The sequence below is a fragment of the Paramisgurnus dabryanus genome, chromosome 17 (assembly GCF_030506205.2).
Source record: "Paramisgurnus dabryanus chromosome 17, PD_genome_1.1, whole genome shotgun sequence".
In the NCBI taxonomy this organism is placed as follows: domain Eukaryota; kingdom Metazoa; phylum Chordata; class Actinopteri; order Cypriniformes; family Cobitidae; genus Paramisgurnus; species Paramisgurnus dabryanus.
In genome coordinates, this window is record NC_133353.1 from 22649278 (window position 1) to 22676426 (window position 27149).

Genomic DNA, 27149 nt, shown 5'->3' on the forward strand with positions numbered 1-27149 from the left:
GTTCTCTTTGGAAGAGAATAGTTTATTTTCATTGTCATTGTATGAATTAAATGCAAGTCTAATTGCAATCCCTGATATCAAAACTAGGGATGCACTGATACTGGTATCGGGTATCGGCCTCGATACCACATTTTCTAAAGTACTCGTACTCGTTAAAAGTCCCCCGATACCAGGGATCGATACCACGGTCTGAGAAATGTCTATGTTTGAGCGGCGTGTAAGGGGTTAATGCCTCTTGTGTTGTCCAAAGAGGCAGAGTTTACAACAAACTGGAAAACTAGTCCCTTGTTTTTTTTGTAAAATTATATGACTAAAGCCGTTACCTGTAAATTTAAATCATGTTTTTTATTAAGTACTCAGTATCGGCAAGTACTGAAATGCAAGTACTCGTACTCGTATTCCAAAAAAGTGGTATCGGTGCATCCCTAATCAAAACACTTTTTTGTGTCATTCACTAGAACAACCAATTGACATTGTGGGACCCACCTGATCCCACTGTGTTTTAAATTGTTTTGCATTTGCCATTTTTCTTTTTGTGCATGGAAAAAAGCCAAATCTGCCCATTTTTAAATAATTCAAGCATTCAAACATCTTCCTGTAAAAGCATTTCTGCCAAGAACTCCACAATTATTTATTTGGGTTAACAAGTGAAGTCAGTACACTTACTTAAACAAAAGGTTCAATGAGGCTAAGACAAAAGTCTACTTTTTAATGGCCACAGTATGAAGTAAAGACCCTGAACACAACTGCCTATCAGGTACCCATGCGTTTCGTGTGGCTTTCTGATGATATTCATTTAGTTCTTGCTCATTTTCTATTATTACAAAATTATAATGTGTCTGGAAAAAGAAAGATTTGAAAGAAGGATACGGCAGGGGTTGAGAAGGCTAATCCACTCCATCATGGATGGCAAATGTCCTGCAAAGTTTAGTTTTAACCCTGATCAAACACCGAAACGGCTTGTTTATGTATGTTGGAGATCAACTCTACAGGACAGTAGCCGTCCATGAGTGGTCCACTTAAGAGTTTTGGGTTGTTATAGATAGTTTTTAAATGGGATTTGTTCGAGAAGGGAAAACTGTATTATTATTCAGAGAAAGATTCCATGTGTTTCTTCCCTGAGAAACAGATCCCACAGAAAAAAAAATTCAATGCTAAGTGGACCATAATAATTACCAAGGAAAAACTGTATATGGATTAAACTAAAGAAAACAGTGCCGTTTAGTATACACTCCTGACAAATGAGCAATGGGAAAATCTCAGACCCATCAATATATTAGCACTATTTGATGCTTGTGAGGTAAATGCTGCCTGCAACACACACTGAAGTTTATGTGAAAATCATGTTGCGCTCTATGAGGAATTAAGACAGAATACTGGTAACCATGTTGAAAATCACTCATGTTTTGAGCAATTAATGTTCATTGTTATCAAAAGTCTTGTTTACAATGCCCCAACTACATCCAGACTAAAGAGCAGCAATCTAACAATGATTTCCAACAACAACTGTGAGTCGGTTTCATCAAGCATGTCATTGCAAAAAAGAAAATAATTAGTAACCTTATTTAAAGAATGAGACATTTGCTAATGGTCAGTTTGAGCTGAGGTACAGAGAAAGAGGTAACGGTAGTCTGGCACATTAAGTGTTGAGGTAAAAGCTGGTAGTTCTGGTCCTTGCTGAGGTCAGGCTCACCCAGATCCATAGATGATCTAAGCATACATGGTTAGCTGGAGCCACTGTTTATTTGGAGAAATTGAAACAGCCGTTTAAACATTCAAATGCAACCTTGAAATCCAACTAACAAGACCAAAAATTTTACACAAGCATTATGAATCATTTGTAACACAATAATCAGGTCTGTCAGTCCATGATAAAGTGAGGAAGACTTTAAAGACTATGCTTAGCAAGTAAAATTTAGCACATTTTAAAGGGACACTCCCCTTTTTTTTGAAAATATGCTTATTTTCTAGCCCCTCTATAGAGTTAAACATTTGATTTTTCCAGTTTTGGAATCCATTCAGCTGATCTCCGCGTCTGGCAGTAGCACTTTTAGCATAGCTTAGCACAATCCATTGAATCTGATTAAACCATTAGCATCGTGCTCAAAAATGTCCAAAGAGTTTCAATATTTTTTTTTTAATTTAACACTTTACTCTTCAGTTACATTGTGTACAAAGACCGACAGAAAATTAAAATGTGTGATTTTCTAGGCAGATATGGCTAGGAACTATATTCTCAGTCCGGTGTAATAATCAAGGACTTCGCTGCTGTAACATGGCTGCAGCAGGCAAAATGATATTACGCAGCGCCTGAAAATAATCCCCTTGGTAAATTTCATTAGCAGGGGACTATTTAAAGCCTATTTTCAAAAAAGTGGAGTGTCCCTTTAAATGTCCTAATGTTGTCCACTTACCTCCAGTACATTAAGGCTTATGGTGCCATGTCCATCTTGATCAAATGCCTGAAATGCTCCTAAAAACAAAAGGTTAACCTTAGACACTGATATTTTCTTGCTAATACTTAGATCTTCATATTTTTTAATATTATTACTGTGTCCTTCAGTTATTTGATAGATCAAAATAAAACTGCTGATCCAAACAAATATTTATAAATGAAAATCATGGAAATTGTCAGGGGTGCACAAACTTTTGCAAGTGACTGTATATGTTCAGGGTTGGGGGAAAGGAAAAAATTTAATTTAGTTAAAGTTATGCTTAAACTTTTGTTTTAGCTACTGCTCATGCACACAGGTTGGCAAGCACCTCACAAAATTCTGTATAAAGCCCTGCCCCTAAATAATCATCACTCTTTATCGATTGATGATTGCTTCTTTTAACTTGAACTATTGTATACATTTTTCTCATGTAAATATACAGTTAAAAACACATAATATGGGGATTAATATTAGAATTAGGAATAATCTTTTAATAGACCAAATTGCACAGTGTCCTCCTGATAAAAGCCCTGATGTTTTTTGTACTATTGGCAAGTGCAAAAAAATTTGATTAGATAAGATGACTTACTGAACATTCCCTCCAGTCGAACAAGACAGCTGATGAAACTGTCAAAGTCGACGTTCATGCTTTCATTGGCATAGCGCATGGCAATGATATCATACAGCTGATTATTCAGACGAATCCCTAAATGGCACACAAGACACGTGACTGTACAGTAACAGGTTTATCAGTTAGTCACCCACTCTTCAGCATCACCACAAAGATAAACATGATCAGCAGCCAAACATCAGATTTTACCTGCATCATTGATGGCATTTCTCATCTCATAGCTGCTGATGGTGCCAGCGTGATCAAAGTCGTAACGCTTGAAGATTCCCTGCAGGGAAAATTAGTGTTACTGTATATAACAAGCTGTTGCTTTTATATTTAGGATTGAATGACACTTTAAGATCAAACCTGCCACTGTTTGATCTTATTACATAAGTGTTTAAACTCTTGCACGTTAAGTCTTCCTGTTCCATCCATCTGTATGATCGGGATTAAAGAAATCATTGCTTACTGCATTGCACAGCAACAAGCGAATATATATATCGCTTTGGATGAAAGCATCTTCCAAACACGTAAATGCAATTGCATCTTTTCATATATTACAAAAGTTAATGATGCTTGAGAAATACCTAAATCTGCTGCACTTATGAGTCAAGGTGATATGGGTGATAACATCCAATGAATGTGTTAATATGGTTTTAATACAAAGGATACATCCATGAGTGCGATCATGCTTCTACAGTTCTCTAGACTAAAGCCCTCAGTGTGTATGTCCTTGTCTGTGAACAAATAGATACAATAGTTCCTTTAAGATGGTATATAGAAAAATACATATAATAAAATATTCATGCTAAGATGCTTACATTTAGACAACACCTTGTTCAAGACATCTTTGAGCTCATTGGCCGAGATTTCCATATGCTGCAAAATATTAAAAGATAAGAAGAGCCTGATGTGGTATTTATTAAACAGTTAATATTGAAGAGGTACAACTGTCATGATACCACTTTTACCACTGGCATGCCCAATTATGGTCCCAACCCAACAACCTCACACTCCCCCCAATGCTCACTGGCTCTCCAGTACTCACATCCCCTGCGATCTGCTGGAAGATGGACAGGAAGTGGTGGTCCTCCTCGCTCTCTTCCCCAGTAGAAGCTGGATCCGGCTAATTCAACATTGAAGTTAAGAAAACGGATCAGAAAGGATATTTGTTTAGTTTAATGTGTGAAAAACTACACCTGAGTGCTTTCCAGATTTCCAGTCTTAACCAGGGGTCACAAACCTTTTTGTGAGCAAGGGCTACCACAATGAATAAAACTTGTTGATTTTATTTTATTTTAATAATCATTGTTTAAACTTTTAACATACATAAATGAAGCCAAGCTAATATAAAAAATATGTAATAAATAAATATTACAATTGAGACTATTGATAGAATGTGCTTTGGCGGGCACCTCACAGACTCTGTGCGGGTAACCTTGTGCCCATGGGCACCACGTTTGAGACCACTGGTCTAAACTAAGCATTTATTTATTTTTAATATTGTTTCTTTTTTCTTTTTATATTATTTTATTAATTTATCTATTTATGCACGTATAAATCTATATATATTTTTTATCTATTCCCTCATGCCCCTCATAAACTCGATTGAAAGAGTCAAAACTAAAGCACGTCCTACCTCATTACTATACGGACACAGAAGTTAAATAAATAAATGTAGAAAAATATAAATGTAAAAATAAATAAGGATTTAAATAAATAAATAAATGTTGAAAAATACTACAAATAGTTAATAAAAATTATTATTATTAAAATAATATTATTATATATGCAAATACATCGCATGGGGGTAAAGGGACATTCCACTTGTTTTAAAAAAAAATGATAATTTTCCAGCTCCCCTAGAGTTAAACTTTAGATTTTTACTGTTTTGGAATCCATTCAGCTGATCTTCGGGTCTGGCGGTACCACTTTTAGCATAGCTTAGCATAATCTATTTGAATCTGATTAGACCATTAGCATCGCGTTCAAAAATAACCAAAGAGTTTAGATATTTTTCCTATTTAAAACTTGACTCTTCTGTAGTTACATACATGTGTACTAAGACCGACAGAAAATTAAAAGTTGTGATTTTCTAGGCCAATATGGCTAGGAACTATACACTCATTGTGGCGTAATAATCAATGACTTTGCTGCCGTACCATGGCTGCAGAAGGCGCAATGATATTACGTAGCGTCTGAAAGTAGTCCCCTTGGAAACTTTAAATAGCAGAGGACTAATTTTGGGTTGGCATTACTCTTTAAAAATGGTGGGAAGGGAGAAGATTTTTTGTGATTTACTGTTTTCTGCAAAAAAATCATCCTTCATAATGTAAAGCACATTTTATGAAAATATAGCACACGTACAAAACATTAATCTGCAAATAAATGCAATTTTGCAGTGTTTCAAACATAGATGGCGATAGAGAGGCAAAAGTTACGCATTGCAGCTTTAAAGTTAGAATTTTTTAAGGTATCACAGTTGAAATGATAAACGCTTGCGTTTAGGAGCACATATAGATGATGACCTCAGACTTCAGGCAAAATGTACTTACCACTGGATGATCAGCCTCAATCCTGTTCTCTATCTCCCTGAAAAGAAACCAAACAACACTGGTCACCATAGTATATAGACTAGTGAACAAAATCAAGGTGCTTTGAAGGGCTTATTACAGATCTTGCAGTTGCAACATGGTCGTAGCCAGCTATGAGGTCACAGAGGTTCGGACATCTGTAAATTTTTTATATTAAAAAGTAATTTTTTAAATACTTAAAAAAAAGTGTATTTTACCTTTTTCACCTGGGATAGCATTTGTTAACTCTTAACATCCCACCCTGGACCTCACTAAATTCCAAACCCTGACTACGGCCATGAATTGCAAGTATGTATTCTCTCTTATTTAATTTTATCTGCATGCCTATGTTTATACGTTCACATTTTCATTTCCACAGCCATACATATCAGTTTTCTATACCAGCTACGTAGGGATTGCTTATAATCACAATCCTATTAAATGTAAAGGTGCAATGTGTAAAATTTAGGAGGATCTCTTGACAGAAATGCAATATAATATACACAACTATGTTTTCAGTAGTGTATAAAGACACTGCATAATGAACCGTTATGTTTTTATTACCTTAGAATAAGAATTTTTATCTACATACACCGCAGGTCCCCTTACATGGAAGTCACCATTTAGCGACTTTCCATTTAGTTTCTACAGTAGCCTTACATGGAAAAACTGCTCTATATAACATCACTATGTTGTCTCAGATGATGGCATGTTTGTTTTGTGGTGGCTGCAGAAGCTTTCCTATGTGTTTCGACAGGGAGGGGTGAGCAGTGCACTGAACCGTTAGTAGCAATTAATCTACACAGTGCACCTTTAACATTAAATTATTCTTAATGTTTAGCAGTCCCAAATTCAATTTGAGAGGTTTTCATCATGTTGCAGATTGCGTAGCATTATCAAATGATCCAAAACCTTTTCAAAAACCAATTGATTATAAAAACAGCTATACATTTACATTTAGGCTATATCAAGAAACTAGAAATCATGCCAATGTCTAGCTTCAACAAGGATCATTAGACCATCATCAGTCCTTTGCCTGTCCAGTCCTTCATGTATCAGATTGGGTCAGAACTGAAAGGAAGTGTTTACCGGAAGGTCCCAGTATGTGCTGTTGCTTGTCCTAAAAAAGATTCCAATACAGCCTCGAACTGGGGCAGATTTCTTCCAGGTCTACAAATAAATTGTTGTTAAATTTTTTTGTCCCTTGTCTGATTTTACCCCTGCTTTCCAGTTGTTTCCAACCCAATTTTAAGGCAATTCATGGTTTATTCACGAAAATTTTTGATTCATTTATTCATGTTCATGGACATTTTTATGTGTCATTGAGCACGACTTTCTTCCATACTCAATGATGTATGAAGATCATTTTATGTATTGGTTTTTCCATTTTTTCTATTTTTAAACTATTGTTGCTTGGGGTTGAGGTTAGAATGACGTCCTGTTACATTTCAGACATCCTAACCCAAACTCCAACTCTTACCCCATGCGACAATGGTTTAAAAATAGAAAAAAAAAATGGAAAAACCAATACATAAAATGACACGACAAAAACATTTGTGCTCAAAGACACAATAAATAATGAGGAAAACACAAATTAATAAATAAAATGTTTCGTGACAATACCATGAATTGCCTTGAAATAGGGTTGCTGTTGCACAGACTTCACTAAAAAGAGCTATTGTGTAACTTGTTGTGTAACTTATAAGGTATTGTGCATCCAAAATGGCATACCTTTATATTATATGATAGGTGAAAATCCTAAATCGAAATAATGTCTAATGAGTAGTATCAAAACCTAGTATTTGATGGGTGATGGGCCGAAATGAAAATTGTGGATGCACATGGGTGAAAACCAAATCCTCAAATGACTTTAAAAAAAAGAAAAAATATTGTTATATAATTGTATTAGTATTAAACTTTATAATTTCAATAATTTATTGATCAGTGCATCCCTAAACATAACTTTACTGTTCAATGAGACCACAAGAACTGAGGACCCACTAAATTCAAAACGTTAACAGACTACAAATGCTGAAAAACTAATTGTTAAACTGTAATTGTTTATTAATATCTGGGTAAATTATTTCTGTGGTTGTTGTTAGCACGTTATGGATGAATGAACAAGTCACATGCAAACATGGCGAGTATATCCAGTATATCCAGAATGTACACAAACAGCACCCACACATATAAAAGATACTGTTTTATGACACAATTTAAAGGGACAGACAACTACATACAGACAACAACATCATCCGCAAACATCGGAAAAAAATACACACATCACTGTACGGTGAAATCTCCTTCTTTTTACTCACTCAGAAGTATTTTTCTTTTCAGAGAAGACACGGAGGAGAAAGTCACATTCCTGGTGGGGTTCGTAAGTAGAGGGAACAATAACATACTCCCCAGGACTGAGGCAGAAACGCTGCGTCACTTCTCGCAGGTTAATGTAGGCTTTGGAACGAGCCTTAGAGTTGTTAGCCAGGAAGAAATCCTTCGGCATGTGCTGCTTGTTTCCATGCATCTGACAGACAGAAATTCACAAAGAGAAGCAAACACTGACAAAGAGTTTTGGAAAAGCACAAGAACTACAGAAGTATGCACAGAGGGATATACACAGGCCTTAAGGAGAACAATACTCTGAAGGCCCTCCAAAATATTTGTCTTCACATTTTTATACCTCCTTTGGCACCTAAGGAGACAGAAGAATAGTTTACATGACATTGTAAGTAGTCACATTATTTTATCAATGAACAACATCAAATGACGACACCTCATACCTCATAGATGGAAAATCCAATAGTGAAGAGATTCGCACCCATCTTGCGTTCCCGGCGTCTGTTTTTCTGAATCAAAGAAATGACGAAGGAGCAGGCCATTTCATTGTCCTCCGAATCATCATCTTTCTCATGAAGACGCAGACGGTACTGAGGGTTTGTCCAGAATGTGTCTGTAGTAGACCACACAAATAAAGGAAAAACATTTATTTAAATTCACTATGTTACATATCAGGTCATTGTGTAGCTACGTACAAGAAACACATGTTATTCCTTGCTAGAGCATTGCAATGCAAAGGTTGTGGTTTTGATTCCCAGGAAGTGCACATGCTGATAATGTATACTTTGAGTGCACTGTAGGTCGCGTTGGATAAAAGTGCTTGCCAAATGTGTAAATGTAAATTCAAGGCTACAGAAAAACAAAATGTAAAATATAATCATTATTCTTACCTGGATAATTTCTGCAACCTCCAGCAGAGCAGCCTCGCACCCAGCGTCCCTCATTAACAGACACCGTCCATTTGTGTAACTTATCGTCCTCTAGAGCATCAGGGGTCAAGTTGCAAATCTCAATCTTGGTGTAATTTTTCTTAAAATCCTCAAATGACATCCTAAACATATCAGAAGTTACATTTTAAGCAATACAGCATGAGAGGATTATAAAACAGTTAGCAGAAAATAAAACGTCTCAGGTTACGTATGTAACCCTGGTTCCCTGAGAAGGGAACGAGATGTTGCATCGCCATAGCAACACTTTGGGGAATGCCTCAACATGACAAAATAAATTAATAATGAGTGGGATGCTGCGTGGACCAGGAGTATAAGACGACATCCCAAACAAGCACACTCGCTTACCAAATGCCGAAGCAAGTGCCTACCGGGGTGCAGGGAGTATGGCAGGGAGAAGCAGCATCTCATTTTCTTCTCAGGGAACTTGAGACGTTCCCTTTCTAGGGAACCAGAGGTGCGTCACAATAGCAACGCTTTGGGGAACAAGCTGCCTACGCTACCATACTACCAAATGCCTGTAGTATGTATAAACTAAACACAGGTAAGGCAACAGTGCCTGAGACCCTAAGGAGGGACTTGGGTCTAGGTTGGGTCTAGGCATCACATACATACGGCAAAGTGTTTTGGAGGCATGAAAGTAATTATCTTCATTCTTACCTATGGGGACCTTTTAAAAAATATCTATCCATATGCATTGATGCATAATACTGTAAAAGGATAGTTAAAAGAAAGATCATGGATGGATGGAGGTGTGGATATCTATCTATTTTTAACAGATGAACAAACAATATCCAACAATATAGTATATTATGGGCTGAAGAGTATTGAATTATTATTTTAAATAGAAAGTATTGCAACAAACCCTCTTTCTGTTACAATAAACCCCACCTATGGGGTAATATTTGCACTTCTGTCACTTTCTGTGTAATTGTATGACAAAGGTATGTTCTAGAAACAAACTTTAAGTGTTCATTTGAGGCAGAGATGTGTGTGTTACTTGTGTAAAAATAGGATTGATCTAACTCAATTCTTTTTAAATGATTAAGACAAAACCAAAAAGTGTTTCTTTGTGCCCCCATTCCTTACCTATAAACTATTATCTGTCACTCTTTCATCAAAATCATGAGTGGAGTGTTTGCCTTAACTCACCAGAATTCTCCATCTTCTGCATTTTGTTGCTGGAGTTTCTCCCTTTCTGATTTAGAGATGGTTTCCCACTCTTTAGAACTGAGTAAAGGAAATAAGTTATCATGCACAATGAGTTCTGTTAAATGTATAACTACACTACTCCCTCAAAAGTTTAAGTTTTTGAGGTTAAGGTTAAGTTTATTAGTCAGTCATTGAAATGCCTATTTTCACAAATGTCACTTTAGTCATTTCATTGATATTAACCAAATTTGTATATCTTTCGCTGCAAAACCCTCTAAGTGCATACAAAAATTTCCACTTCTACAGAAGTCTCAAGTTTCTCTTCAGTATCCTTTCGTACAATCAGTCAAAAAACGTCATTCTGTAAACAAAGAGGTATCTCTGAATGGCATGAGGATGGGATTAAGCAGATTTAAAGGTGCAGTGTGTTAATTTTTATTGGCATCTAGTGGTGATGTTATGAATTGCAACCAATGGCTCAGTTCACTGCTTACCCTCGCTTTTGAAACACATAGAGAAGCAGTAGCCATCACCGGACAAACATGTCATCTTCAGAGACAACTTAGTAAAAAAGTTTTTTCTATAGAAACATGGTGCACAAAATGGCGACTTCTATGTAAGGGGACCCTCGGTATGTAGATTAAAAAAAAGATATGAGATGTTTTCTTTTTAAACAGGACTGAAGGCATTTTCATCTATCATGGGTTTGTATTGGCCTTTTCTTCGTTATTTGGACCAAGTTATCCAATTATTATTTATATTATAAAGAAAATAAGATGTTGGCACAGTTATATTCTTGTCTACAAAACTACTATAGACCTTTAAAATAATAGATTTTTAGATTATGAGAAACACTTCAATCAATTATTCTACAACCTTTGAACGGTACACTCTAAAAAAGCATGTGTTCATTTTTTTTAAACATTTTTTGTTATGCTATTTAACACATTATGTGTCAATTTGTGTTGATTTTGTGGTAAATACAAGTGACAAATTGTGTTAAAAGTAACAAAATGTTTTGTTCCAATAATGACACAGATACATATCTAGTTTGGAACAACGATGTTATTGTGTTGCCCAAAAATAACATTAATTGTGTTGTTTTTAACATCCATTTTTAGAGTGTATAATAAATTTTTTATTATTGTTTTAAATAGAGACACTTACTTATCACTCCAAGGTCCATTCCATTCAATTTGACCCCAGGGGTTACGTAGACGAACCAGATGTACTTTAGACTCCTTATGCTGGGACTGTTTACACTACAGGCACATACAATCACTTAAAGGCAATCACTTAAAGATATTTTGAAAAATGTTGCTTAAGCAAACAGATCAGAGGAACAATACAATTCCTTAGTGTTATTTGTCCCTTTTATGGAAGTCAATGGTGCCCCAGATCTGCTTGGTTATAAACATTCTTCAAAACATCATCATTTGTGTTCAGCAGAACAAAGACATTTACACAAGTTTGAAACACTTAGACAGTGGGTAAATTAAGACAAAATTTTCATTTTTCGGTGAACTATCCCTTTAAAAAACTTACAGGGATAGTTCGGCCAAAAATGATATTAAACCCATGATTTACTCACCCCCAAGCTGTCCGAGTTGCATATGTCCATCGTATTTCAGACAAACACATTTTCGGGTATTTTAGAAAATGTTTTAGATCTTTCAGTTGATTAAATGTAATGTTACGGGGTCCACCCGTAGTCCACGACCTTCAAGTCCAAAAAAAGTGCGTCCATCCTTCACAAATTAAATCCAAACGGCTCCAGGATGATAAACAAAGGTCTTCTGAGGGTAATCCGCACGGTGTTGTTGTAGAAATATCCATATTTAAAACTTTATTAACAAAAATAAATACCTTCCGGTAAAAAGCACATGCATTTCACATGTTTTTCACATGTTGTTCACATGTGGTCACATGTGACCACATGTTATCACATGTTATCACATGTGGACAACATGTGTTCACATGTGGACAATTTATGCTCACATGTGGAAAATATGTGCTCACATGTGGACAATATGTGCTCACATGTGGACAATATGTGCTCACATGTGGACAATATGTGCTCACATGTGGACAATATGTGCTCACATGTGGACAATATGTGCTCACATGTGGACAATATGTGCTCACATGTGGAAAATATGTGCTCACATGTGGACAATATTACCACGTGTGAACAACATCTCACCACATGCTGCAACATAATAGCGCACATGTGGAACATGTTATAACATAAAGCACATGTGAGAAATGTCTTATATAATGCAATAGTTTCAACATGTGGATCACATGTTACCAAACCACAAGTAGGCTAATGTTTGCGTAAACATCAACTTTCGGCTTTACTGTGCATCAACAAGTGTGATAATGTGTACTTTGGTTCCAATGATAAATTATATAAATACATTTGAAATCTGCATAAAGGCAATATACACACAAATGTGGTGGCAGATTTTTTTAATCTTTATTTTGACAAAATGATCTATTTACAAAAATTGACAACATATTTTTAAACAGATATTTGGTTGCTGGCAGGTGGCAATGTTGTAATAGAATAAGACTTAATATTTGGAGAAGGGTTTGCAGACATTATTGTCAGTCCTAGTTGCAATAAAGGCAATGGAAGCTCCTTTGTGTCATCACCTTGTCATCATCAACCTGGAAAAAAGCCACCCTGTTAGTTACAGTGCATTATCATGAAAAAAATATGCATTCATTGCAATCTTGCATATCCAAGGAACACAGAATTATTTGATGGCTCTGCTGTGCAAATAAGGGGTATATTGATCCGCATTTAACCAATCCCAGTGAGCATGCGCAAGCACACACGCACGCAGGCACACACGCGCACACTCCTCTTTTTTTCTAGGCGGTTCCAATCTGTTCTGTGTATTCATCTTTTTTTTACAGTCTGTCGTATTCATTCATCCAGATCATCCAGTCAAAAGGCTTTTTCGACTTCATACGGCGCCAAAAGAACTGACAGGCTGACGATGACGTCAAAGTATCGCGAAAGCGATTCGAGGAGTCTGCTTTCAAATCGCTCTCGCGGAACTCTGACGTTGTACGTCTGTCAGTTGATCTGGTTTAATGTGATTCGCGCTCTTTATCCGTTGCAACTTGCTGTCTGAGGTAAATAAGACAAGAAAGTTGAACCTTGCTCATTAAATGGATAAAAGAAAACCATGTAAGAGTTGGTTTGGATAAATATGGGAAGTATAATAAATGTTAAGTGACCCAAAGACGGTTGGTCTTGTGGACAACGAGGAACAAACCGCCTAAAGGCGGTTGGAAAGCGTTTCCAGCACAAATACTCAACGTGAACGGTAAGTGAATTTCATTTAATTCGTTTATTTAACTTTTATAGGTTTTAAGTCGCCTCATGGTAACTGTTAAACATGTTTATTTGATAAGTCATGTTTAACATGCTACGCAGACAGCTATTTTTAAATGTTGAGCTAACATAAATGGAAAAATTTAACAAAACGCGCCTCGCGCCTTAAACTGAACTCAGATCAGCGCTTGCACAGCAGTCTGATAGGACCGATCTCCGAATTGATACACGTTATAAAACCACAACCTGTGAGTAAAGTTGTAAAAAAACAATTTCGTTTGATAGCAAAAATATCTACAACAATGTATTTTTGAGGTGATTCCTTACTGACAGGAAAGTTCATCTGACAGAAATAGGTTTAAGTTAATCAGCTAACTTATTTTTAACAAATACATTTCCTTTATTAAAAAGGAAAGTCTATAAATATTTTGATGCTTTCATTTATGTTATTATTTTATACTCTGCAAGATACTGTTGTATAATTACTTTTGCTTTACTTCAATACAGAGAGACTTGGGTAAAAAAAGGCAGAGTACCAGTCAGTGGTTAAAGACACACAAAATGTGGACATCAAAACAAATGGTATGTTATGCTATAATTGAGAGATATTGTCCTTCAAATCAAATATTTAATACATTTCCTTTGTCATGCTCTCATTTTGTCTCTTTTCTTATATCTTTTCATATATTACTCTCATGTGTCCTCTGTCCTATTAAATGTCCTTTGGTGTTTTGTAAGGCTACATTTGCTCGTGAGGAAGATGATAACGAAGAGGATGAGACTCCTTCAAACCATAAGGTGAATATGCAACCCGGTATCACCCCAAATTAGGTACGTTTACATGCAACCAAATAATCCGTTTGTAATCATATTGATGGCTCAATCGTATTGAAAAGTCGTCATGTAAACACCTTAATCAATATGATTGAGGACGATTGGATGCAAATTGGATCGTATTGAAGTGGTGTACTCCGATCTGTGATCCGATCAGCAGGAGAAAAGTATGCATGTAAACGCATGAATCATAGTATTTTCTAAATCGGATGCAAAAATACATTGTGCACATGCGCTGAACATTTGTGCTCCAAGTTCACGTATTATATTTACCTCTTATATCACATGATTCTCATCACAGAAACATGCAACAACAAGGTAATGCATCACGTAACGTTAATAGGGTCACACGCTGTGCACGCAATGTACTAAATTCTGCAGCGTTTATGTGTACTTTTAAAACATTAGGCTACTTAAAGTAATTAATATAGCGTTGTGCCTTTTAAAATGTGTGTTTTCATTACCTATATCTGAAAACTTCTTAAGAACAACTTTCTAACTCAGTTTTAACTTTTATCCAGAGATAAAGCGTGAACTCGACGAGAGATGCTGTCCGCAGCGTAGCGTGGCCAAGTCCTCTGCTTTTTTTCGAGTTTAGATTTGGGCTACTGTTTAAACTGTTTCCAGCAGTTGTTTTTTCTGCGGGTTAAAGATTAAATTATTTCGTTGCTTAGTTCTTGGTATTTGGGCTGTGAATAGTCAGTGGGCTTTTGGGCTAGTTTTGAACATCCATTCGGATGGTTTTGATATGCGAGTCTGGCAACGCTGGCGGTGTGCTTGTGCAGACTGTCGGTTCGGATTCTATATAATGTAGATGTAAACGAACATTTAAATCAGATTGCAGTGTTTAGGGTGCATGTAAACTGTATCGTCGTAACTTTCAATCGTATTAAATTCAGTCGGATTGACAAAATTTTGTGCATGTAAACAGAGCCATTGTGTAATAGACCGTTTGGTCCACTAGAGCACGGTTTTTTCAAACTGGGGTCCCTCAGGTTGTGGTCTAACTGTACGTTAACACTGCTGCCGACTTGACCTTCCAAAAAAGCTCAGGCCGCCTGGTCAAGGACATTTGTCAATAAGTACGCGGAAGCTTGTTGACGCTTTGGCCGCTCTGAAGTCTTTGTCACCATGAAATGTTTCTTCGGAATCAGCTAGCGAAGAATGTCTAGGCTATATTCCGATTGGTTGCTGGTGTTTTGCTGCTGCTTGCCGCTGAACCCCGTCATACCTCATTACAATAAAGTTGAGCTTCTTTCAACTTTTTGATTGATGCTCTGGTCGCTCAAAACGCGACGCCGATGGATTTGACGCTCCTTGCAGCTGATAGAAGTCAGCTTTCATTGTAAATGAATGACTTCCGGTAACTTTGGAAGCTCAAGTCGGCGGCGGTGTGAACGTACAGTAAGAGATTCCCCAGCAAATTTCAAGGGAAAAGACAAATCAAAAATGGTAAACGTATACACAGTAGTAGCAAAGTATTTGAGTTTGTAAAAAAATTGCTGAAAACATAATTACAATGTTTCTTTACAAAATATGGATAAAAACTTTAGGAAACGGGTCTCTCACTAAAACTTTATCATATGGGGTACTAGCTATCATACCGTTAAAAAACTCCTGCACTAGCAATTCCTGGGTTTGTAAACAGCTGATAGATGTGCAATTTTTCATAATCATTATTTAAAATACTGCTGACCTCAACACTCCATACACTTCTTTTTCAGATAGTGGATGATTCACACTCAACTGCAAAGCAATGAAAGGTAAGCCAAGTAAAACAGAACCTGTTTTGTTTACATTTACTTACTTAAAGGGATAGTTCACCCAAAAATAAAATTAGGGAAATTGACCCACTCTCCTGTTGTTACAAACTTGCATCATTTATTTGTGCTGATGAACACAAAGGAAGATATTTTGAGTAATGTTTGTAACCAAACTGATCAGAGGCCCCATTGACTTCCATAATAGGAAAAAGAATACTAGAAGTCAATGGGGCCTCTGATCAGTTTGGTTACAAACATTACTCAAAATATCTTCCTTTGTGTTCATCAGAACAAAGAAATGTATCCAGGTTTGTAACAACATTAAAGTGAGTAAATTATGATTTTGGGGGGAACTATCCCTTTAATTTAGAGGTGCCCAAACTAGGGCCAATGACCTTTAATTTGGCATGTCATGCCACGTGAGTTAAGGAAACATCATTGACGCAGATGTTCATATTTCTAATTAAACAGTTTTTAAAATGTAATTTTTTTTGTTTTATTTGTACATTACAAAAATGTAAATTGAAATTAAATGCAAGGAATTAAAATGAATACATTTATTTTTAATGTACATGGATACTTGAAGGTGTGCATCACGAAACTCAACGAACTCCGGTACCCTGCACTATAGGCTAATAATGGGGAGGTCGAGGGAGTGGCACACAGACAAAGGAAAATGTAAATGTAAAAATGATTGGCAAAATTATTTTCTCAGTTACCTTTGAAAATAAAACTGTATTAGTTATGCATAAACAGTAGTGCTGTGTTCAAAATATTGATACGAAGATACATCGTCATGATTGCCTGACGATGCGCGCATATATACCTCACCTTCCGTATCGATTCGGATGCACTTTTGAAGGTAGCATGACGAATCGCTGTTGACCGAAAATACGCATATGACTCGCGGAATATGTAGAGTTAAAGTTAAAGGGCACACGGGTCTGCACAACTTGCAAACTTCTATTAAATACAGTAGTATTAGGTTTGACTGCATGTGTATACATATATTCATAGATATAGAATAATTAAATGAGAGACAAATATAATGCTTAGAGTAAGGCACTATATTTGTAAATCTGCTTTAAAAAAAAACTTTATTTAAGTATTACTTAAAGTATTTCTACGAATTACCCCAAAAGCTAATAAATGAATGTCAAACACACAACAGTTACAACACTGATTATTCAATGTATAATAAACAGATAATAATAATAATAATGTAACTAAATTCTGAACAAAATGTAATTCAAAATATTATTGTATTGTGATGTGCATCGTATCGTGGCCTTGTATCTGGATATGTACCGTATCGGGAAATTGTTGGCAACAAAGTAATGTTTGCTTATTTATTTTTTAAATATTAGAAATTTATAAATTAGGAGAATCAGGGCAACTTTAATATTAATATATAACACAGCAACATTTACTTTAAACTCTCGGCTCTTAGTCAGGTTGGATTTTTGGCCCTTGGTAGAAAAAAGTTTGGGCACCCCTGCTTTAATGTGCAAAAAAGTATATTTTAGACAGGCAGTAAAAGTTAAGAGAAAACAAAACACAATTCTTTGTTTGTCTCTTAGTTGTACTGAGCAAAATTAAAGAAGCATAGGTTTTGGGCTTATTACTTTCAGGGCAACAAAAGATTCTACAAAGTTCTCCAGGCCTTTAAGGGCAAAGTCCACCCTTACAAGAAAATTCTGTTGTCATTTACTCACCCTTATGTCGTTTCAATTCCATACACTTATGTTACTCTGTGGAACACAAAGAAAGGTATTTCTATAATACCTAGTAATATAAACAGATTGAAAGATGAACAGAATGTAAGGTTTTACTCACAATATTGAAGATTAACATAATGGTAAATTGGTAAATAATGTTTATTTTGGGGTCATCTGTCCCTTTAGTTGTTACACTATTGTATTTAAAATATTTTTCCAAGGTGGGCTGGCCTGTTAATATAGGATTATGTTTTTTATCTTCACAGAACACATCTGTCACTAAATTGAACCCAGTCACCTTGGATTATGCCCCAAAGTGTGAGAATTACAAGAAACTCACCAGAACTGTGATGGACTCCATTTCCACCTTAGAAAAAATGACAACATGCTCCGTCACAGGGAAAAAAGGGACCACTGGTGAACAAAGACAGAGTCCTGACAGAGAAAGTGAAGCTAGTAATAGGTAAGGATGTTACAATATTGTGAGTTTTGGGCAAATTATAGTTTACAAACTTGTTTGCACAAATATTATTCTTTTTAACTATTACATTCCTATTCTAATGTTGCTTTTCCATTGCATAGTAGGGCTGTCACTTTTGAGAAAAATCAAATTCGAACGGTTTTGAATATCATGCAATGTATCCGAATATATTCGAATATCTAGCAACCCATGGCATTTTAAGAACCGGATGGTTTATTTATAGTTCGAATACGGATATTTCACGTCATGTTCGAATGCATATTCGAATATCGAATAAAAAGTGACAGCCCTATTGCATAGTACCCCACGGTTTGGTTTAGTTTGGGTCTGCTTACTTTTTGGAGCTTTTCCATTGGGTGCAGTACATAGTACCCGATACTTTTTTTCGTACCACCTCGGTTGGGGTTCAAAGCGACCCGAGCTGATACCAAACGTGATGCGAAAACACTGTAGATCACTGATTGGTCTGAGAAAATCGCGTCATCCTATAATGTAGATTAGCTTTACCTGTGCTAGCTTGCGCTGTCTCGAGCAAACATGTTGTCATCTGTGCTCTGCTATAAGTTCCCAAACTCCCTTTTAGCGATGAAAAACATCCACAAGTTGAGAATCAGGAACACCATAACAGTTTTTTCCAAACTTGCAGTTTTTGGCAGAACATTCACATCGAGCACTTCAGCATTATATGCTTAAATGCAACTTCATTGAGGCTCAGCGGAGCGCCGTCGACTGACGCCGCGGTGTTTGAACAGAAACTGTCATGTGAGACAGAGGTAACGTTAGTGATAAACGCGATGTGCAAACATCTATTTGTGGTGGCCAATTTTAATTTTGTGGCAGACTGAGAAAATAATAAATGTATGGAAATGTACAATGATGCTCTCACTTGTATGATGTCACAGTCTGCAGCGCAAATATAACGACACCCCTATAATCCCTCCCCACTAGGAAGTGATACTAAACTCGATGGAAAAGCTAACCACGCCAAAGTGAGGTGAGCTGACCCGACCCAAACTAAACTAAACCGTGGGGTACTATGCAATGGAAAAGCGCCATAAGTGCAGAGTAAGATCATACACCAATACAAATAACAATACTTACTAGGGTTGGGTATGAAGAATCAGTTTCATTTTAGAACCGATTAAAACTTTAAAGAACCGGGGATTCGTTACGATGCACGCATTTTGATTCTTTTGATCGATTCCTGACTTTTCTCATGCATTCTCGCATGGTGAAACAGTACTGAGCATTTTATTGTTGTATCTACCTGTATATGCCAGGACCTGCGACAAGAACAGGTGTTTCATTATGCACATGCATAGTTCATCATAATCAATATTTAAAAGTTGTAATGCTAACCAAATGCTGCCATAACCACAAAAAATAAATAAACCCACACGATCATGGTTTCATAATCGATCGTCGATGCCACATTCGAGTGGCCATTCCTACAAAGACCATACAACTAAAAACAGCTAATCCTGAAATTCAAAAAGAAAAAGTAAATGCTATCAAGAGAGACTGATGCTTGTACTGCTCTAATCTTCTTTTTTTTTTAATCCTAAAACAGGGAGCCTGCTGGAAGAGAATCTGAGGACTGATGCACATATAACAATGGACATGCATAAAGACACATCTCTCTCTCTCTCTCTCTCTCTCTCTCTCTCTCTCTCCCACATACACACACACTCAGATATACAGTTGTTGTTGTATGGACAGCATTTTATTGATACTTGTTTTTTTATGAATATGTTTGGATACTTCTTATAATTTTCTGTATGTTTGCAAATAAATTCTCCATTTGAATCAGTTTTTCCTTACAGTAAAATGTGTCTTATGTCAAAGTCACATCATGGTGCCTTTATTTTATATCACTGACATCTTAGCTAGATTATAGCTTACCCTTGGGGTCAAAGGGTGAGTTTGAGTCCTTGGTTATGATAAGCAATTGTATGGCCTACTTTATATACTTTAACTCTCAAGTTCACATGTAAAAACAAGTGATCACATGTGCATAATGTGATGACAATTTTTTGTGCTTCACATGGAAATTCACATGTGATTCACACAAAGTGTTCAAAAAGCACACATTTCCCATGTGCAAAACACATGTTCTGCATGTGATTCTAACATGTTTTCATGTGTCACATGTGATTTTAACATGTTTTCACACAATAAATTTCACATGTGAAATATGTGCTTTTGGAACATTTTTGTGTGAATCCCATGTGAAACACATGTGATCACATGTGCATAATGTGGTGACCATTTGTTTTTACATGTGCCACATGTGATCCACTAATTTCACATGTGTTTCACATGGGATTCACACAAAAATGTTCCAAAAGCACACATTTCACATGTGAAATTGAAAGGGAATTTGCATGTGTTTCACATGTGAATTTGCATGTGCTTCACATGTGAGCCCATGTGTTTTACATGTGAGCCCATGTGTTTCACATGTGAATTTGCATGTGTTTCACATGTTAATTTGCATGTGTTTCACATGTGAATTTGCATGTGCTTCACATGTGAGCCCATGTGTTTCACATGTGAGCCCATGTGATTCACATGTGAATTTGCATGTGTTTCACATGTGAATTTGCATGTGTTTCACATGTGAATTTGTATGTGCTTCACATGTGAATTTGCATGTGCTTCACATGTGAATTTGCATGTGCTTCACATGTGAGCCCATGTGATTCACATGTGAATTTGCATGTGTTTCACATGAGAATTTGCATGTGTTTCACATGTGAATTTGCATGTGTTTCACATGTGAATCTGCATGTGTTTCACATGGGATTTTGCATGTGTTTCACATGTGATCTCATGTGTTTCACATGGGAATTCACATGTGATTCACACAAAAGTGTTCCAAAAGCACACATTTCCCATGTGCAAAACACATGTTCTACATGTGATTTTAACATGTTTTCATGTGTCACATGTGATTTTAACATGTGTTCACACATTAAATTTCACATGTGCAAAATCACACACATGTGATCACATGTGGCCACATGTGTATTGCACATGTGAGCATGTGTATTGCACATGTGGCCACATGTGTATTGCACATGTGAGCAGATGTGTTTTGCACATGTGAGCACATGTGTTTTGCACATGTGAAATACATGTGCTTTTTCTGTAAGGGTAGCGCCGCCATCTTAGACTCCTCTGTATTCAGGAGAGAGTATTAGCGTAGTGTACGCACTTTTCTTAGTGACGTATGACAAATTCGGAGGGCGGGGGCACAGAGCAGCAGCAGAGTAGCCTCCGTAAGCTCTCATCCTGAATGCGGACGCGACTAAGATGGCGGCGCTACCGGAAGGTATTTATTTACGTTAATAAAGTTTTAAATATGGATATTTCTACAACAACACCGCGCGGATTACCCTCAGAAGACCTTTGTTTATCATCCTGGAGCCGTTTGGATATATTTTGTGAAGGATGGACGCACTTTTTTTGGACTTGAAGGTCGATGACCCCGTAACATTACATTTAATCAACTGAAAGATCTAAAACATTTTCTTAAATACCCGAAAATGTGTTTGTCTGAAAAACGATGGACATATGCAACTCGGACAGCTTGGGGGTGAGTAAATCATGGGTTTAATATCCTTTTTGGCCGAACTATCCCTTTAAGGAGGACATCAAAAGTGGCATTTAACATTTAATGACGCATGAACATTCAATGTTAGTTTGATTTGAGAACTGCAGTGGATAATATGATCATTTGCCAATACCATTTTGAATTTTGATTTGTTAGTTACACAAAACTACTGTATTACTTTACAAAATATAGCATCTATGGCACAAACAACATGGATCCCTTTTATAAAACTTCTATGGTATGTCATTTTAAGCGTAATAGCCCCAGGCTTTGGGTGATGTGTTCCCTTAGGTTCAAAATAGATGTAATACCTCCTCCACAGCAGTCACAGAGTAGGCATGTCCCTTCACAAGCCCTGTAGCAGTGCGGGTTTCAAAGCGAGCTGGAACCAGTGACTGTAAATAAATAAAAAATATCAATGCTTTACAATGCAAATCGGTTGGATCCGCGTGTAAAATGAGCCCTTTTGCTTGACTCACATCAATAGAGCAACCCATAAGAGAGCCTCTCTCCAGAGCTTTCTTCATGATCTTATACAGCTGTTTGGGTGCCTCTTTCATCTCAAAGAATTCAGTCACACCTCCAGTAAAGTCCTCCATCCCCTCAGCAGTGTTCCCACCCTTAAGAGCCTCATAGGATCCATGAAGCCTGAACAGATATACACAAACTTCAACCGTGAGAGACCCAACGGTATCGTTCAGCATGTTTTATTAAAAACATACTGTCACCATGTTGGTTCTTGTTGGTGGTATTGTTTGTGACTAATCCCAGTGTCTTTAATTTGCACAGACACTTACTTGGCATAAGCTTTTTCCAGGAGAGCACTCCAAAATTCATTTCTCTCAGCAGATTTGGTGAACACCAGCTGGTTGTTAACAGTGGGAATGCGGTCATCAATGACAACATCCACCCAGTCTCCATAGCGCCAAAACTGACATTGAAAACAGAGAGATAAGTGTCACCAAGCATTTATAAAAATGTGCCTTTTTTTAAGCAACACTGACCTGGAAATGGAAAATTCCAGCATAGCCTTCGGAGAAACTTTGCTCTTGAGGTATAACACGATACAGTAGCTTCTCATTTAATGTTAGGCTCGCAATAGCTGCAAGCAACCAGCAGTCTCCTACAAACACAGAAACATTCCACACGTTGTTGTCTATAACATTTCGTATTATTAGTGCCAAAACAGGGGCTCACACTGCTGACCTCAACACTTTTTAATTGTCCGGGGGAACATGCCAAGTTGGTAATCTACTCTTTGCACTGGAAACCTTTGTGTCTTTGCTCTCTGGTATCACCCATGTGTGGGACACAACAATAGGAGTGCTGCGAGTTGGATTCCCTTCCAACAGAGTAAACAATATGGGGTTCCTACTGGACCGTAACTCTGTACAGTATACAGGGGCCAGAGAGAGGTACTCGCTGCCATAAATCTGCTTTGTGACCTTAAAGGGAGTGGGTGGATTTTTTGTTATTGGACACACATTTATGTCCAACTACCTCATAATAATAGGTCCTGTTTAAAGGTTAACTTAATTTTTTTGAAAATATGCTCATTTTCCAGCTCTCATATAGTAAACATTTGATTTTTTCCTTTTTGGAATCCATTCAGCTGATCTCCGCGTCTGGCAGTACCACTTTTAGCATAGCTTAGCATAATCTATTGAATCTGATTGGCATCGCGCTAAAACATCACCAAAAGAGTTTCGATATGATATTACACACTGCCCGAAAATAGTCCCCTGCTATTGAAAGTTATCAAGGGGACTATTGTCGTGCATAATATCATTGCGCCTCCTGCAGCCATGTTACAGCGGCAAAGTCCTTGATTATTAAGCCAGAATGAGAATATAGTTCCTAGCCATATCGGCCTAGAAAATCGCAACTTTAAATTTTCCGTTGGTCTTAGTACATAACTTGGCTGGTGCTGCGTCTTACAGTCAGGTGCGCCTTGTAAGTCAGTATGAATTAATTGTTACATTTATTAGGCAAGAGACATCATTACCGTCTACAGCCGCGAGAGTCTGCCATATGCTGCTTCTGTAATAATGTAATTTAATGGATTCTGTAATGTGGAATGACGAGTATGGGAACTTCACGCTAGTTGGCTTGTTCGGTTAATTTAGACTATTCAACCTTCCAGGTAAAGCCCGGGATACACTGCACGATTATTGGCTGTCCCAGACGAAAGATTTCCATCGTGAAACAATCGTCGCGATTTCTGTGATCGTGGCTCTCCATCAGTGGTCCTATGTCGTACAATGAGAGAGGTTCAAAGCCGCCGTTTTCCCGGTCTTGCGTCCAAAGATAGCCTACGATAGTTTTCTGACAGTGTCAGAAATTCGGCATGATCACCCACAGTGTTTGCTGCTACGACCTGCGCGCCGGTATTTGTTTACCTCGAGCGCATGCTGGTGACGTTGCGCAACGTGTGACACTGCCGCCGAAGCTTCCGTGCCATTATCGTACAGTCTACATGCCTCTCGTACCCGAATTTAAACGATACATGTTGCACAGTGTGATAAGGTAATGATCTTATAGGAGGGCAAAAATTTTGCAGTGTATTCCGGGCTTAAGTTCTGTATGCTATGGCTAACTGATAATATTACTTTTTAATGTACAGACATCTATTCAGCGTGTTGTTCTGTCTGCTATCGTTTAGTTGAATAACTTGCCTTTCCAGATTAAATGTCTGTTCTTTGGCTTGGATTTTGTTAAATAATTTTCTAAAAAAGGCGACGTATAGTCCACTGTGACTTATATATGTTATTTCATCTTAAAGGGACAATAAGTAGGATTTACCCCCATCTAGTGGTGGAATTGTAGTTTGCATTCAAAGGAACAGTGCTCTCTAGCGCCTCACCTTTCCAAATGCGTGTTGCAACTAAGGTAGCCATTATGTAATCACTGTTCTCCTTGTCCGTTGCAGCTGGTTCACGTGTTCTGAATGAAAACCCGTCGTGGAAATGCGTTGGTAGGCTAGTGCTTTTTGTCCCTGTCTGCTATTACAGTTTATCAATACGGCGAAATGACATGGAAGCCTCCTTGGACTTACCCGTTCAATGTAAGAAAGGGGGAGCAATTCTAAGCTTACAAAGAAACGTCAGCTCATTTGACACCAATGAGGACATATTTATGAATAAAGACACTGATTTTGATTAATAAAACACTTAAATAAAAATATCAAAACTCTTTCGTAAATTTTTGGCGCAATCCTAATGGTCTAATCAGATTCAATAAATTGTGCTAAGCTATGCTAAAAGTGGTACCGCCAGACCCGGAGATCAGCCGAATGGATTCCAAAACGGTGAAAATCAAATGTTAACTCTATGGGAGCTGGAAAATGAGCATATTTTCAAAAAAAAAGTGGAGTGACCCTTTAAACAGGACCTATTATTATGAGGTATTTGGACATAAATGTGTGTCCAATGACAAAAAATCCACCCACTCCTCTTTAAGTCCCCATTAAACCAAAGCAGTCTCATTAGACATGCCATTTTGATTCACTCATGACTGACATCTATTGCTCACTGTCTATTTTGGTATGGGAGCAGGAAGCACACACACAAAAAAAACATGATTTTGGACATGCTATAATAAAAGATATGTGGGGTATATTGAGCTAAAACTTCAAAGACACATTCTGGGCGCACCTGAGATTTATATTAGATCTTCTAAAAATGGCCAAGTTGCGTGCCTTTCAATATGTTCACAGACCTGAACCCAAAAATTTGGTAGTCAATAATATACCATAAAGTGTTAATCTTACCCAGGTCTCCCTGGCAGATATCTGTCCTGCTAGCGCCTCCAACAATGAACTGCGGATTTTCAGATATCTCCTGTGGGTCACATCATTATTTTAAGTCAAACAAGAGCTAAAACATTTCACACAAACACATTAATGACATGAAACACTAGAGGAGCAAGCTGATAGATCATTGTCTTGCGATCCCCCAGCCAATAGGTTTACACATCAACATAACTCAAACTCAAAAGAAGTCTAGTTAGTTACTTTGTTTCATCCATAATGTTGTTATACATGCATGACACTATAAATCCATCCTATTTGCAATTTCTACATCTTGCCCACAACATTGTCCCAATCCACTTGACTTATATCCTCTTCTCTCTCCTACCTTGGGCCGCTTCCAGATGATGTTCTTAACTTTGCTGGATTTTTGGCCTAGCTCTTTGTAGCCAAGGGACTCCACTGTGGCAGGAAAGGTTTCATCTTCAAAAAGAGTTTTCTTCTGTAAATACTCCTGGCGGAGGACATTGTAGTCCTGACCACCGAAGCGGATGGGTTTGCTCAATGATCCTTCCCCATCTTTTCTCTCTCTCTCCCGGATTAACCGGTCACAAAAGAAACCAGACGGTGTATAGGGCATCTTACGTCTCACTGGGATAGTTTTGAAAAATTGGCTTTTGCCACCACAACTTAAGTCTTGTAAGCCCAAAATCCCTGGCATAAATTCAAAGAGCTGACCTCTGATTGGTTGTCTGTTATATGACACACCTTTCATGTGGTCATGGTGTTAGGAGGAAAAAGACAAAGTGTGAACACACTTCTTTTACTAATATGTCAGCTAGCACACACACACAGTAAAAATAAAACACACAAACTGCAACAGCCTTCTATTTGGATTGCTCCGATTGGCTGGAAAACAATGAACGTTTGGTGATAGTTGTGCTCTCGTGCTGTCATTGTAGGCTGATACAAAGGAGAGCATCCAGCCAAAGAGAGGCCAGTGAGATGGCCTGCCTCAGCAGAAGGCATTCACAGGCTCTAAATCTGTTCTCAATGGAGATCTGTATTAAGCACCCTCAGCATATCTACATTGGGCGTATACTTAACCAAACTATAAAGTACTTTTAAAGTACTGCAATATTTTACCTTAAGACACTGTAAGGTCATGGCTTTTACTACATTTTCATATGTATTGGCATGCATTTTTGCTATATTTTCATTCATATGAATCTTTTTGGAAACAAAAGGATATTGGTCACCATTCAGTTCTGTGTAAGACAGAAACATCCTGTAACATAAGGTCAATGCATACTCACCAAAACATTAACAGTACACAATTTTTCACCAAACGTAAGTCACAATATCACGGTGGCCAAAAAAACCCGTATTTAGACATTTTGCTTTTAATGCCCCCTCAGGTTAGATTAAACCATTAAAATATGACATGCATGTGACAAAATTTTTATTAAGGTACTTGTTGGACAAACCTATTTGGCAAAAAAGCCAACTAATGCATATCATGGTGCTTTATTTAAATATACAAAAAAAATGCAGAAAACTACATTGATTAAAATTGGATC

The 27149-nt window shown here is 37.2% G+C and overlaps 1 protein-coding gene and 2 long non-coding RNA genes across 4 annotated transcripts; 1 reads left to right on the forward strand and 2 right to left on the reverse strand.

Annotated features, from left to right (window-relative positions):
• Window positions 1-434: 434 nt before the first annotated feature.
• Window positions 435-26652, reverse strand: capn3a (calpain 3a, (p94)). The gene is made up of 21 exons (XM_065288638.2): window positions 25958-26652; window positions 25591-25660; window positions 22826-22944; window positions 22619-22752; window positions 22301-22469; window positions 22133-22216; window positions 11228-11322; window positions 10061-10138; window positions 8852-9012; window positions 8405-8574; window positions 8305-8316; window positions 7940-8148; window positions 5604-5640; window positions 4097-4174; window positions 3870-3927; window positions 3721-3785; window positions 3415-3483; window positions 3256-3334; window positions 3025-3141; window positions 2415-2473; window positions 435-1737 (listed from the first exon to the last, which is right to left on the reverse strand). The coding sequence occupies exons 1-21, from the start codon at window positions 26342-26344 to the stop codon at window positions 1711-1713; spliced, it is 2277 nt and encodes a 758-aa protein (XP_065144710.1). The 5' UTR covers window positions 26345-26652; the 3' UTR covers window positions 435-1710.
• Window positions 12603-19443, reverse strand: LOC135778178 (uncharacterized). The gene is made up of 4 exons (XR_010544426.2): window positions 19307-19443; window positions 18065-18159; window positions 17722-17757; window positions 12603-12733 (listed from the first exon to the last, which is right to left on the reverse strand). It is a non-coding gene; the product is annotated as an uncharacterized lncRNA (long non-coding RNA).
• LOC135778176 (uncharacterized) lies at window positions 13387-20074 on the forward strand. Of its 2 annotated transcripts, XR_010544424.2 has the most exons (6): window positions 13387-13401; window positions 13917-13991; window positions 14148-14207; window positions 15968-16006; window positions 17991-18187; window positions 19776-20055. It is a non-coding gene; the product is annotated as an uncharacterized lncRNA (long non-coding RNA). The 2 variants fall into 2 exon arrangements; XR_010544423.2 differs by lacking the exon at window positions 13387-13401 and having other exon boundaries at window positions 13591-13991; window positions 19776-20074.
• Window positions 26653-27149: the final 497 nt, after the last annotated feature.